Source organism: Pristiophorus japonicus, chromosome 3, assembly GCF_044704955.1.
Source record: "Pristiophorus japonicus isolate sPriJap1 chromosome 3, sPriJap1.hap1, whole genome shotgun sequence".
Classification (NCBI taxonomy): Eukaryota; Metazoa; Chordata; class Chondrichthyes; family Pristiophoridae; genus Pristiophorus; species Pristiophorus japonicus.
The window spans coordinates 316,838,881-316,853,110 of NC_091979.1; the positions used below are offsets into that span (position 1 = coordinate 316,838,881).

General features: G+C 47.5%; 1 protein-coding gene across 1 annotated transcript in view; it reads right to left on the reverse strand.

The window, feature by feature from the left end:
- The window catches only part of LOC139256030 (monocarboxylate transporter 12-like), a 36,000-nt gene extending 23,498 nt beyond the window's left edge, over positions 1-12,502 (reverse strand). Inside the window, exons 1-2 of the mRNA XM_070874115.1 lie at positions 12,355-12,502; positions 11,398-11,586 (exon numbers count right to left, since the gene is read on the reverse strand). Of these exons, the coding sequence (XP_070730216.1) occupies positions 11,398-11,586; positions 12,355-12,502 (337 nt within the window). The remainder of the gene's footprint in view (positions 1-11,397; positions 11,587-12,354) is intronic.
- Between the last annotated feature and the right edge of the window lie 1,728 nt (positions 12,503-14,230).

Here is a 14,230-nt window from a genome sequence, read left to right on the forward strand (position 1 = left end):
TAAAAACTTAGCAGGTGATAATAAATGTGAAACTGTATCTGAAAATACATTTTAAAGTTTATTCTGCAGGTTTTCCAAACCATTTGGGAAAACTCAAATCCTCTTACAACATGATAAGCATCTCCTCCTTTTACACTGAGCCACCGTGATACTCAGGCTGTGCCATTCCATTGGCTGTAGTATCCGGGTTAGTTGGCAAGTCCTTTTGACTGACAGAGCAATAGGAAGAATATGAATCCAGAACCAAGGCTCTGGGCAGAGCCACAAACAAAGTGTTGAACCAGTACAATTTCTAGCAAATGAAGAAAAGCCTCTTTTTAAAAAAAAAGGTAGAATTTGCGAGGTGCCACGCCACCAATTTTGGCTGAGATTTCCTTGTAGCTGCTCCCCCTCCACCAGCAATAACTTTGCTGGAAGTGCAGCAGTCTCTGGCGAGCTTCTCGTGTAGTTACGGTGATCGAGCAAGGGGTGGTGGGTGAGCCTGAGGAAAGTCCCAGCCTTCAAATTTTTGTTGACCATAGAGAGAGTGCGCTCATAGGATGTTACTGTAGCAAGAGTAAAACCTGTGTCAATTAGTACAGCACTTGAAACTACTGGCCAGTTTCACAACCAGACTTCATTGACCGAGGCATTCTCCCCACTGTCCTGGCCAATATTTATCCCTCAATCAACATAACAAAAACAGATTAGCTGGTCATTATCACATTGCTGTTTGTGGGAGCTTGCTGTGCACAAAAGTACTTTATTGACTGTAAAGCGCTTTGAGACGTCCGGTGGTCATGAAAGGCTCCATATAAATTATTTTTTGTCCCCCGCCTGCCCCCCCATTGCTTTCGTCAATCAGTTGCGGTGAACCAGATTCTTCCATTTATAATTCTTGCGCAAGTGCTGGTGTATCCTGGTCTTTCAGCTCTGCAGCCAAGAGCCACCTGTTGTTGCCATCAGTGAACACTCTCATTTGCTTTCTCCTGCCATCCCAGAGTTGCACTTGCTTTGGTGCTGGATTCCATTTCTTCGCGCACATTTGAAACAGTGATGACCTCCTTTAAAAAACCATGGCACAATCTGGAATTTTCCTCATGGTCTTCCTCGCCCTCATTATATCACGTTGCAGAATCAAAGAGAGCATCTAATCTTGGGGTTGAAGTTCTTGGTAGTTCAAGTCAAGAGGGTGAAAATGACAAATGCATGGAGGGTAGCCAAGTGATTAAACCCTCCGAACCGCTCACTCGCAATCGGTATGATCGTGTTGTGCATTGGGAATTATTTTGGATTTCAAGCAATTTTCAAACTAAATATTGACAGCACAGATTTTTTAAATTGGCAGATACATTTTTGTGAATGGACCAGTCAGGCTTTAGTCAGATGGAAGGCCTTCCTTCTCAGCTTCTTAGCATCCTCCCTTGAAGCAAAATAGGGCTGGAAGGAAGGGGGCTAGTCCACTATTCACTCATTCAGTGCTGAATAACATCACTTGCTGCCAACTTTTCTGTCTCCACAAGAAACAGATGGGCCAAAATTACCCTGTTCTGCGCCTCCGGGGGCACGAGCAGGGCACAAAGGGGGGTGGGGGGGGTGGGGTGAAGGCATTACAGGCTCCCATGAAATTGTGCGGGAGTTAGCGGAGGCGTGAACACAGTAGTGTCGCCGCCCCCCTCTCCCCCACCCCTCCAGGCTGCCGCGCCTTCGCCGATGATGACATTGCCGTGCGCGGCGGCCCTTTTGCTGCCCCACGCCGGAAATTGCCTAGTTCCCGTGAGACTGTCGTGGGCAATGCCCACGCCAGGTCGCGGGTCACCACCCAGGCTGACCTTCGCTCCTGCGATGGAAGTTAAAGGTGAGGTACGCTGCGCCGAACGCCACCATTTGTTTTCTTCGGCTAACTCCCCGGTTGGCCTGTGCTCCAGCAATGTCGCATGGTCCAGGCCACGATCGTGCAGCCTGGCACTCTCGTTTGGATGCCGGGCTGCGGCCACAGCACCACACAGCCCCGGTGGCCCAGTGGAGGCCATCAATGTTTGCAGCGGCCCTCCCCTTTAACGGAGGGGTGTTGAAGCGCGTGAGCACTATGCGGAGAAGCCACATAGTGCTGCTGATCCCGCTCCGCGTAGCGCCTCAACAGGAAGTGGAGCATGCGGCATTGCACTCCACTTCCTGTGACAGGCAGTTACCCAAATTTCGCGGCCGGGGCAGGACGTCCTGCAGGAAGTCCCGCCCAATTCGGTTACCATCCCCAAATGGGGTGTAACCCAATTTGCCCCCAGAGTCTGCTTTCTGTGCGGAAAATAGAATGGGGAGGTAATTGGTGCAAATTGAAAAAGTGCTGAAATAAAAACCACAAATAAAACAATGTTCATATAAACTCGTACTGAGATTGTACCTCATTAAATAAAGGAACTGGTCAGTCACCAGAACTCCATATCAATGGTCAGTATTGGAAATAACTTTTGGGCATTAAAAGCGTATCAGATACCAGCAATAGATTGTAGGCAATTTCTTTCCCATGACTGAAAAGAAAAGCTCTTTCGCTCATCATAATACATGTTGTAATTTAATAGTTTTTTAGCATCAATTTTGGGAGCTATTGAAATATCACATGCACACACTTCTGGGAACAAATGATAAGAATCTGATAACAGATGCTTAGTGGGTGGAGATTGGCATTATTGATAAGCTCGGGTGCCAGATCTTGCTGGTTTTAACTTTAGAAAAGAGTTTGGCACTTCAATCTCTGAAGTGTCCACGCAGTGGAATTAAAACTCATCAAGGAGCAGAACAAAGGGAGTTCCCTTTCTTTACAAAAACAAAGACTCGCCTCCCCGCCTTCCCCCCCACCCCACTTCTTTATTTTCTGTTTGTTTCCCTCTGTTTTCCGCGGCAGCTAGTAATCATTCTGCCATTCACACCCTAATTAGACTCACCGTTTGTTTCCTAACCTGTGCTATTGAATTGTAAAACAGGCTCATCATTCCCTTTGTCTCTCAAATTTCTTTTGCCTTCCATCCTAACACAGATATTCCCTTCTGTTCTTCCCCCCCCCCCCCCCACTCTCCCGTTCAGGGCCCCAGCACTTCCTTAAGAATCTGTTACATTTCAAACTTTCGCCAGTTCTGACGAAGGGTCACTGACCCGAAACATTAACTCTGTTTCTCTCCACAGATGCTGCCTGACCCGCTGAGATTTCCAGCATTTTCTGTTTTTATATTATATAAAAGGGAGATCTATGACAGGAATTAAAAGATTTCAGAATTGAAGCCTGACCTGTCACAGGAACAGGAGTAGGCCATTGAGCCCCTCGAGCCTGTTCCACAATTCAATTAGATCAAGGCTGAACCTTGACTGAACCCCATATACCCGCCTTTGGCCCATATCCCTCAACATCTTTGGTTAACAAAAAATTATCAATCTCCAATTAACAACTGATCTAGCATCAATTGTCGGTTGTGGAAGAGAGTTCCAAACTTTTATCACCCTTTGTGTGTAGAAGATTTTCCTAATTTCACTCCTGAAAGGACTGGCTCGAATTTTCAGACTATGCCCCCTTGTCCTCGACTCCCCAACCAGCAGAAATAGTTTCTCTCGATCTACCCTATCTGTTCCCCTTAATATCCTGAAAACTTCGATCTGATCACCCCTTAATCTTCTAAATTCTGGGGAATACAACGATAATTTGTGTAATCTCTCCTCATAACTTAACCCTTGAAATCCAGGCATAATTCTGGTAAACCTATGCTGCACTTCCCCCAAGACTAATGGGGCAGAAATCCCCACCTCCCCGGGTCCGTCCGGAGTGTGTACAGACCGGGGAAGGCATCGCAAAAGCCAGTTTTCAGCGCAAAATGCGCATGCGCTGAAAACGGGCTTTTCCGATCTGTCCAGCTGGAGCTCGACAGGCCCTCTGTATCTCATTCGCACGGGTGAGATTGCGATATTTACCCAAATCTTGCCCAGTGGATGTCCTGAAAACTCTAGCTCCTGGTAAAAGCAGGCGCATAGCCCTCTGTTACAGGCGTAAGAGTTTTAAAATACACAAAAACATTTTAAAATAAAATTATAAAAACACATTTTATTGTTAAAAACCCTCCCCACTACGGTAAGTTTTTTTTTAAATCGGAAAAAGATTTTTTTTTATATAATATATAAATAACTAATTTAAATTAATAAAAATATGTGGTGTATTTTTTTTAATTCGTGTTTTGGGTGTTTGGGGAGGGTTTCTCATTCATAATAATGGGAACTCCAACTTATGGAGTTATGAATGAGAACATACTTTACCTGATTGGCTGCCCAGAGCCATGTGACTCCAGCTCCAGCCCTGCGCACGTCCTGACGTGCACGCGCTGCGACGCGCAGTCAGTGCTGGCCTCAGGACCCAGAACTCGCGTGGGCGCAGTAGCTTCAGGGAAGTGCGCATCTTTTCCCCTCGATCGCCCGCGGGAAGCAGCCGACCGGGATTTCTGGGTCAATATATCCTTCCTAAGGTGTGGTGCCTAAGAACTGCTCACAGTCCTCCAGGTGTGGTCTAACCAGGGATTTGTACAGCTGCAGCATAACTTCTACCCATTTGTATTCTAGCCCTCTAGATATAAAAGCCAGCGTACCATTAACCTTTTTGATTATTTTCTGTACCTGTTCATGACATTTTAATGATCTATGTACCTGAACTCCCAAGTCTCTTTGGACCTCCACTGTTTTTAAGCTTTTCACCATTTAGAAAGTGCCCTGTTTGAGACATGTTCAAAATGATGTGGAACAAAGACAGAGCTAACTGCCTTTTTCCAGGACCAAATCCGTGACTTCCCATCTAACGGTTTTCTCTCTCCTTCTCTCCTGTTCCCTTCAAGATCCCAACCTCCTGCTCTTGAAACCAACTTAGGCCCTTGGAAAATGCTACTAGTCTCCAAGCAATCACAGATCAAGTCATTTCCTGAAAGAAAGGGTTTGCTGCTGGCTGCTCTGCATGGTTACTCTCATGTATCCTACATGCTTACTGCTTGTACTATCACAAGGGGTGCCACCAGAGGGCACCGCAGTGGGAGACTTGTAGGTTACCTGTACAGGTGTGCCTGGCCTAGTATAAAAGGCAGGCCACCAGGTATGATCCTCCCTCTGGAGCTACATTAAATGGACTAAGGTCACTACAGTTCAAGCACAACACATTGTCTCATGGAGTCATTATCAGAGCATCCAAAGACATAACAATTGGCGACGAGATTTCAGACCTCCACGCGAAACTGGCTAACCTTGCTACGTTGCAGCAGTTCGCCGATGGTGATGATTGGGACGCCTTTGTGGAGAGGCTCCACCATTTCTTCACAGCAAACGACCTGGCAGATAACAATACGGCCACACTGGCTGATAAGCGCAGAGCTATCCTGCTAACCAGTTGTGGGCCCACTGTCTATGGCCTCGTCAGGGACTTGCTGGCACCAGCGAAGACAACGACCAAGACATACGAGGAGCTTGTAACGCTGATCCAAGAACAACTCAAGCCCAAAGAGAGCATCCTCACAGCCAGACACTGGTTTTATACCCACCGATGGCCCGAGGGCCAGGAGATCACAAAATATGCTGCAGACCTCAGGAGGCTGGTGGCACCGTGTGATTTCGGCGACCACCTCACCGAAGCGCTGCGGGACATCTTTGTCATCGGAATCGGCCATGTGGGCCTTCTGCATAAACTACTATCTGTGGATACCACAGTCACACTGCAGAATGTCATCTCCGTGAGCTAAGCATTCATGACCTCGACCTGCAGCTCTAGGAGGATGACTCATCCTCAGGGCTCAACCCAGCAAGTACTGTGCACAGAGTGGCGCCTTTTAAAGGCTGGACTGTAGAACGTGAACCTTCTCAGGGATGAGAGAACAGGCCCCCGAGTCCCTTAACTCAGAGTCCGCCGAGGGGGGCTAATCGAGTAGCTCCATGCTGGCGTTGCGGAGGGAATCACAGGGCTCACCCGTGCCGTGTGTAAAGGCTGCAGCACAAAGGACCACCTCCAGCGAATGTGTAACAGAAATATGACTCACTGTGTCGATGAAGATTCTGCAGGTGGCCATGAATCCAGCGCGGATTATGAAGCGATACTGAGAGAGGCAGCTCAGCCCCACGATGAGGTATATAGCATGTTTACCTGCACCACCAATTGTTCCCCATTGAGGATGGAAGTCGAGGTAAATGGCGTTCCAGTCTTCATGGAAGTGGACACGGGGGCGAGCCAGTCAGTAATGAATCAAGAAGCCTTTGAGAGGCTATGGGACAATCAGGCTGAACGACCCAAGTTGGTCCCAGTTCAGGCAAAGTTGCGCACCTACACCTATGAACTTATCCCAGTTGTTGGTAGTGCGGATGTAAAGATACTTCATGATGGCGCGGTGCACAAGTTACCCCTGTGGATTGTTGCAGGTGATGGACCAACGCTACTCGCAAGAAGGTTCATGGAGAAGATCTATTGGAGCTGGGAAGATTTCATCCCGCCAGCGATCGACGTCCCCCGCACTCAGAGGCAAAGCAAGCCCCCACCTGAGGTTGGATCCGGCACCAGAGAGCAGACCAGCACAGCACCCGAGGCACAGACCGCTCAGCACGACTGCGTGGAGATGATCCAGCTGGGACGACCCGAGCGCACTATCCAGGCTCAAGTGGCAGGACTCTGGAGGAAGAAAATCGGATCCAAAGGCGATTTCCCAGCCTCTGTGACAGAACCCAGGGAGAAGAGGATCACAGCAGTCGACATCGTGGATGGAAGAAAGATGGCGCCCAAACCACGAGATGAGGCGCTGAAGAAAAAGATGGCGGTGGCCAGACCACGAGGTGCAGCACTGATGGAGCAACACATGGCACCAAGCGAAGAAGAGGATTGGGGTAAAGATAGCAAGGCTCTCTTAAAGGAGGCCTGCAACTCAACACACTTAAAGGGACAGTTCCACACACTCAATCAATGTAATAGCAACTGTGAGTTAGATGTAAAATGTGTAATTGATGATCAGAGTTGTGTACATGCAATAAGCAAGGAAAAGTCGTGCAATTGCGATCGGAGCTACAGGTTATTCACAATAAGTAATGAAACGTTGTGCGATGTAGGATTTCAACTGCATACAGCCAGTGCAGTGGGCAAACACCCATCGGGAGCACACAGGCATAGCAAGCTACCTAACGCTGTAGCCTGCATCTCTGGGACCAGAGCGATGCAAACAGTGATGTGACCACAAACAGCTAATACATACAAGCTGCAGAGCAAGTGATCTCAGGAAGGCAACGGCACTGGTATCGACACCATGCCCCTGATCGGCTCCACCTCTCAGGCACCCGATGGCACCAACTGCCACGAGCCTGAAAGAGCAAACTGCGTTAAGGCGCAGCCCCCAGACCCTATCGCCACCAAGGCTACACCTGGGAACGAAGGGCCACCCACAACGGTTCTCCCAAATGGGACTGGGACCAGCCAGGATCCCAAACTAAACAACGCCCAGGTAAGTGAGTCAGCAGTTCCCTGTGCACTGCCAGACGACTGCCCCTCAGGGAGCAGCAGCGACTCAGGGCACAAGGAGAGGACAGGGAGGTCACAGGCATCTGTGAACCTGCCCGACACTAGGAGCAATGGCAAAAGCCCCGAGAGCAGGCAACTTGAGCCAACCGGGTTCCCACTGCCAGCACTGGGCACCATGCCACCACCAGACTACCTGGACACCATCCTGGCACTAGTCTGTCCTCACGCACTGGTGCTGACACCAGCACTGACTCCAAGTATATACCTCACCATTCAACTGTACTTACCTCACCATGGTAGCATGAATGCAACACGGTAAATGCAAATGTTTTTTGGACTTGAATGTATATGAAGGTAATGAGCCAACGGCACAATCTATCTGTGGGGGTCGGGGGGGGGGAACTGAGAATGGAGTGGTCATGCACACACAAACAGAAACCACCAGCACCTCTACTGCCAACGAAATGCCACCTACTCACCCAAGATGGAAACGACCCTCCAAGGGTCAACCAGATAGAGCTAAGCCCAGAGCACAGTCAATGCAGAGGCGATTTGCACTAAGGGCTGGGGGGAGAGTGATGTCATGAATCCTACATGGTTACTGCTTGTACTATTACAAGGTGGGCCACCTGAGGGCACTGCAGTGGGAGACTTGTAGGTTACCTGTACAGGTGTGCCAGGCCTAGTATAAAAGGCAGGCCACCAGGTGTGATCCTCACTCTGGAGTTACATTAAATGGACTAAGGTCACTACAGTTCAAGCACAACACAATGTCTCATGGAGTCATTATTAGAGCATCTGAAGGCATAATAGTCACAAGTTCAGCTTGGCATCCAAATAGCAACCTCATTGCTGATTAGAAGGATAAGGGCAGTGCCATCTGATCACAAATCTGGGTTACCATTGTTTAAAGTTTGTGGAGAATCTTAAAACGGCAAGATGAAAATGTGCGCTTTGTTTTGCTGCCTCATCCACTCCAACTGTAATGCAGCTTTGTGCTAAAACACAGCTGATAATTTCCAGATCCTTTCCAACCATATCGTGCCCACCCCCCCACCCCACTTCTCCCGGCCCACCTGCAGAGACCAGGTGGGAAGAAGCTGTCAAAATGTAGCAGGGGCCTTACCCACCCGTTTCCTGCCCTGATCTGGCCGTCTGTAATTTTAAATTGAAGGCAGCAAGGACACTGCTACAAGCCGACAGGGTCCTCTTTTAAATATACAGGTCTGCTATTTTAACCTGAGGCTCAAGCAGGGGAGCAGTAATGGACTCCCCATCAGCCCAAACCTGCCGGCAACAGTAGACAGGGCCAGAGGAGGCACAACAACGTAAATTTAAATATCTTAATTTGTCCCTTATGGGCAAGGAGGAGTAAGAGCACTGCTCTGAGCCCCATAAAGCAGCCCTGGGTCTTCTCCGTCCTGGGCTTGTCCCTCTCTCCCCAGGACTGCCATGCCCCTGCTGAGCCTCACTGATCTACTTACCTGGTGCCAGGGACCATTCCCTCGGTCCCCGGCAATGGCCTCCTACCACCCAATTTTAACTTCCCGGCCACTTCGGTTAAGAGGTTGGCAAGTTAAATCAGCTAAGCATCCTTACTGCCACAGCACTTACCTTGCCTCATTCCCTGCCCGCCCGCCCCTCTGCCCCCACCCCCCAGGAGGTCAAATCGAAGCCAGGGTGTCTGTGGGTCTAGGTTTCCTTTGCTTGCAGTGATACACAGAGTCCCTGCAGTTCGTGCAAGTTCAGCTATCGTCAAAAGGTTACCACCCATTTTTCTCCCCACTCCCGAGACCCCCAGGCAGGAAAAAGGAAAATCTGTAAATTCTTCTGATGATTACAGCAGTGCAATGGGTGGTCAGGAGACTGACGTCAAATTTGGGAGGTTTCTCGAGTCTATGGAAGGATTTGTCGGTCTAATTCAGAATCAAAACTGCCTGCAATTTCTCAGCCCTTTGCACCGACCGGCTCGATTGGTAACTAGAAAGAACTGCCAAGGAAACGTCCCAAGATTACTTGGAATTAATGTTACATTTATACCCAGGCTTTATTCAAAGTACAGTCACTTTACTCCCATCCTGTTACTGAGTGACTCTGGCGAGGAATAATTAACAGACAGCAAGTGTGCCTACAGATCACTAGAATATAATATTTCATTACAAATTCCAAACAGCATTTTAATTTGTATCACAATTACTCACATCAGCACATTTGTGAATGGTTAAACGGCAAGTAAGTCAGCTAATTAATTACAAGCCTCTGATCCGATGGCGACGTTGCCATGGCAGCAGAGCATAGAACCTGGCACTTCCCACCGACTTAGTGAGCAAGTCAAATTTGTTTGGTTTTGTTCTGTTGCGAGGGTTGGCACAACTCTTCCTGCGGCATTACTTATCTGCGATAGTCCAGCATCATTATCATAGGTCACCATTATAGAAACATAGAAACATAGAAAATAGGTGCAGGAGTAGGCCATTCGGCCCTTCTAACCTGCACCGCCATTCAATGAGTTCATGGCTGAACATGCAACTTCAGTACCCCATTCCTGCTTTCTCACCATACCCCTTGATTCCCCGAGTAGTAAGGACTTCATCTAACTATGGAGCTCTCATTGCAATAAAGATGTTTCAATGGTTTCAGCAGAAGCTCTATTCTAGCCAACATACTACATAGGCACAGCAACAGACCATTCGCCCGACCAATCCACGCCTGCTTTTATGTTCCTCCCCCTAAATGCATCGATATTATTTGCTTCAACCACTCCCTGTGGTGGCGAGTTCCACATTCTCAGCACTCTTTGGGTAAAGAGGTTTCTTTTGAATTCCCTATTGGATTTCTTGGTGACTATGTGATATTGATGGCCTCTAGTTATTCTCTCTGTATCCACTCTATAAAAATCTTTCATAATTTTAAAGATCTCTATTAGGTCACCCCTCAGCCTTCTTTTTTCAAGAGAAACGAGACCCTGCCTGTTCATCCTTTCCTGATATGTATACTCTCACCCTTGTAAATCTTCTCTGCACCCTCTCCAGTGCCTCTATATCCCTTTTATAATATCGCGACCAGAACTGCATGTAGTGCTCTAAGTGTAGTCTAACCAACGTTCAATACAGCTTTAGCGTAACTTTCCTATTTTTGATTTCTATCCCTCCAGAAATAAACCCTAGTGCTTGTTTTTTTTTTATGGCCTTGCTAACCTGTGTCGCAACTTTTAGTGATTGGTCTATTTGTACTCCGAGATCCCTTTGTTCCTCTACCCCACCTAGACTCACACCTTCCAAGTAATAAGTGGCCTCTCTATTCTTCCTACCAAAATAGAATACCTCACATTTATCTGTGTTCAACTTCATTTGCCATTCTACAAATGTATTAATGAAGAGCGGAAAGCTCAAAAGTAGGAACTAATTGATCAGTTCCCAATAAAAGGAGCTTTTTATTATCTCCTTTCCTCTGAGCTATGCTTTGTTCTTCTGTTTCCCAAAATCCTGGTTGCCCCTAACACCGCTCCAAGTCAAACGTGAGCAGAATGTTAGAGAAAAGAAATCATTGCTGTTATATACACACAAACACAAAAAACATCACGATGTACAGAATGTTATCAGGAAGCAGGGAGACGGGAGACATTATTTATCGATATTGGCAAGTGATGAGCTCGAGCAGAAGGCTTAAGAACAAATAAGTTGAGACATTTTCTTGTCATAGAATCATAAAGCCTATGCACAATTCTAACAGTAATCATGTTGCCGATGATTATGATCGAAGCTCATGACTTCAGTGAGACAGAACAAATAGCTGCAATTAAGCCACTGCCGCTCGGAACACGTGTTTGAACCGAAGGGCTATGTGCAGCAAAATGTGCCTTAACTCCATGTGACGCAGACTTTCCTAGTTGTACTCCAAACACTCACCGAACACCATTGTAGTGCAGTCGACAGTGGAGTGTATCCATGCCGTCATTGCGTAATCCTGAGCAAAATAATTCTGGAACTCCACAAAAAATATGGAGAAGCACCTAGAAATCCAAAACAACGTTACGTTAGCAGCTATGTGAACTAAAACCAGAAATTGGTCAAAATATACAACAAGTGCATCAACATCTGGAAAATGGAAAGATAAATGAATACCTTGGGTAAGACAGTAACGGGTTTCCCTAGGCCTACGTCTGCATGTATTGGATGCTCTTGCATAGAATTTAAGGTATAGAAACAAGCCACTTGGCCGAACTGGTCCAAGCTCCGCACGCGTCTCCTCCCACCATTCAGCACATCTTTCCATTCCTTTCTCCTTCATGTACTTATCTAGCTTCCCCTTAAATGCATCTATGCTGGTTGCCTCAACTATTCCTTGTGGTAGCGAGTTCAACATTATAACCCCTCTCTGGGTAAGGAAGTTTCTACCAAATTCCCTATTGGATTTGTTGGTGACTATCTTATATTTATGGCCCCTAGTTTTAGACTCCCCCACAAGACCTCTATTAGGTCACTCCTCAGCCTTCTCTTTTAATCTGTTCATCCCTTCCTCATCCTTGTTAAAAAATGGTTTGCACCTTCTCCAGAGCCTCCATATCTTTTTTGTAACATGAAGACAAGAACTGGGCACACATTCCAAGTGTGGTTTAACCAAAGTTCTAATGAAGTTTAACCTAACTTCACCTTTTCAGTTTTATTTCTCTAAGAATTGAACCCCAGTGATTTGTTTGCATTTGTATGGCCTTGTTAACCTGCAGAGCTACTTTTGGTGAGTTATGACTCTGTACCCCCAGATCCCATTGCTCCTCTACCCCATTTCGACACTTATTATCCAAGGGGTATATGGCCTCCTTATTCCTTGGGGCCGAGATTCAGGATCTGTATAAAGCCCGTTACCGCCATTTAGCGGCGGCCATGCGGTGGAATGGAGTGGCTGCCACGTTCCAGTCCATTGGTCCAAATTCAGCTCGGGGATTTTTTTGGCTGTCCCCATTTCCACCCCGCTGCTGCCGACTGCCACAAGAGCGTCATCCCGCACCTCCATTTCAATCAGCCCCAAATTTGCTGAAAAAAATCCACGAGCCACTGAACGGTGCCCCCCCCCCGCTTCAGATCCGAGCCTTTACCCTCTTTATACTTCTTTCTCCCGTTTTTCTCTCTTTCCGATGGTCAATATCCAACGTGTTGTAAAATTGCTGTGATGTGGCTTGGGACATTTTACTACATTACAGGCGCTATATAAATAAAAGTTATTATTAAAATTACACCCAGATTCGGGAACTGGGAAATCCTCACCCACCCCCACCCAGGTCAGAACTGGAAAAGGAACCCTGATGGTTGTTGTCTTCGTCAGCCACATGAACAGGAGCCACACAGCGTGTGTGATGTTGGGAGGAGGTTCGAAACTGCGTTCCCACCCTTCACCATTTTTACATGCCTGAATTCAGGCACGGGAAGGCCACCCGTCCCAGAGGAACGGGGCCTAATGTAAATGGCAGTGTCATATCCTGATCCAGGCCACAGGAGGCCCATGCACGTGGTCTTTTTCAAAAATGTTAAAGGTTCCTTGTAGGCCAAGATGGCAGAACTACTCATCCTGATACCACAAGGATATCAGGGACATTCCCTACACCCGGCATCACCCTTTCCCCTGATCGTGGACTTGAGATTTAGAACCGAGATGAAGAGAGACTTCTTCACCCAGAGAGTTGTGAACCTGTGGAATTTTCTGCCACAGAAAGTTGTTGAGGCCAATTCACTAACTATATTCAAAAAGGAGTTAGATGTAGTCCTTACCACTCGAGGGATCAAGGGGTATGGTGAGAAAGCAGGAATGGGGTACTGGAGTTGCATGTTCAGCCATGAACTCATTGAATGGCGGTGCAGGCTCGAAGGGCCGAATGGCGTATTCCTGCACCTATTTTCGATGTTTCTATGTCCCCCACTCAATCTGTACTTACTTTGCCGATGCCCGTTTCTGTGGCCTGACCCCACACCAATTCTGTCTCCCACCCGCTGGAGATTGAGTCATTCCTGTCATCTTCAGACGTGATTCAGAGCCGGGGCATGCAAATGAGGCCAGGGGAATTAAAATTTACTGGGCCTCATGTTGCGGGAGAGGTGGCTGATGGTTCATGAACCACTTCGGACCCCACACCTCCAAAATCCTACCCAGATTTAAATTTGGCCTTTTTGTCTTACTAATAATGTTTCACAACCTGAATGAGTTGATCTTTGTCGATCAACTAGCATTTTTCACCCTTTACGGGTTTTATGAACCCCTAAAAATAATGGCTATTAAACTTATTAAGTGCCTCTTTATAAACTTATTTAGTAAATGTGGCTCCCGCCCACGGCCTGTTTTTGATCCTCTCAGTTTTGTTCAATCCTATAGAGAAACTGAATGAATGAGTCCGCACATCTGACACGAGACTCCCAAAGCAAGCGCTCTACTCGGAACTCCTACATGGCAAGCGAGCCCCGGGTGGGCAGAGGAAACGTTTCAAGGACACGCTCAAAATCCTTGATAAAGTGCAACATTCCCACCGACACTTAGGCCAGGAATTCCCAAATGGAGGAAGAGCATCTGGGAGGGCGCTGAGCACCTCGAGTCTTGGCGTCGAGTGCATGCAGAAAACAAGCGCAGGCAGCGGAAGGAGCGTGCGGCAAACCAGACTCCCCACCCACCCTTTCCTCCACTGATTGTCTGTCCCACCTGTGACACAGACCGTAATTCCCATATTGGGCTGGACAGTCACCTGAGAACTCACTT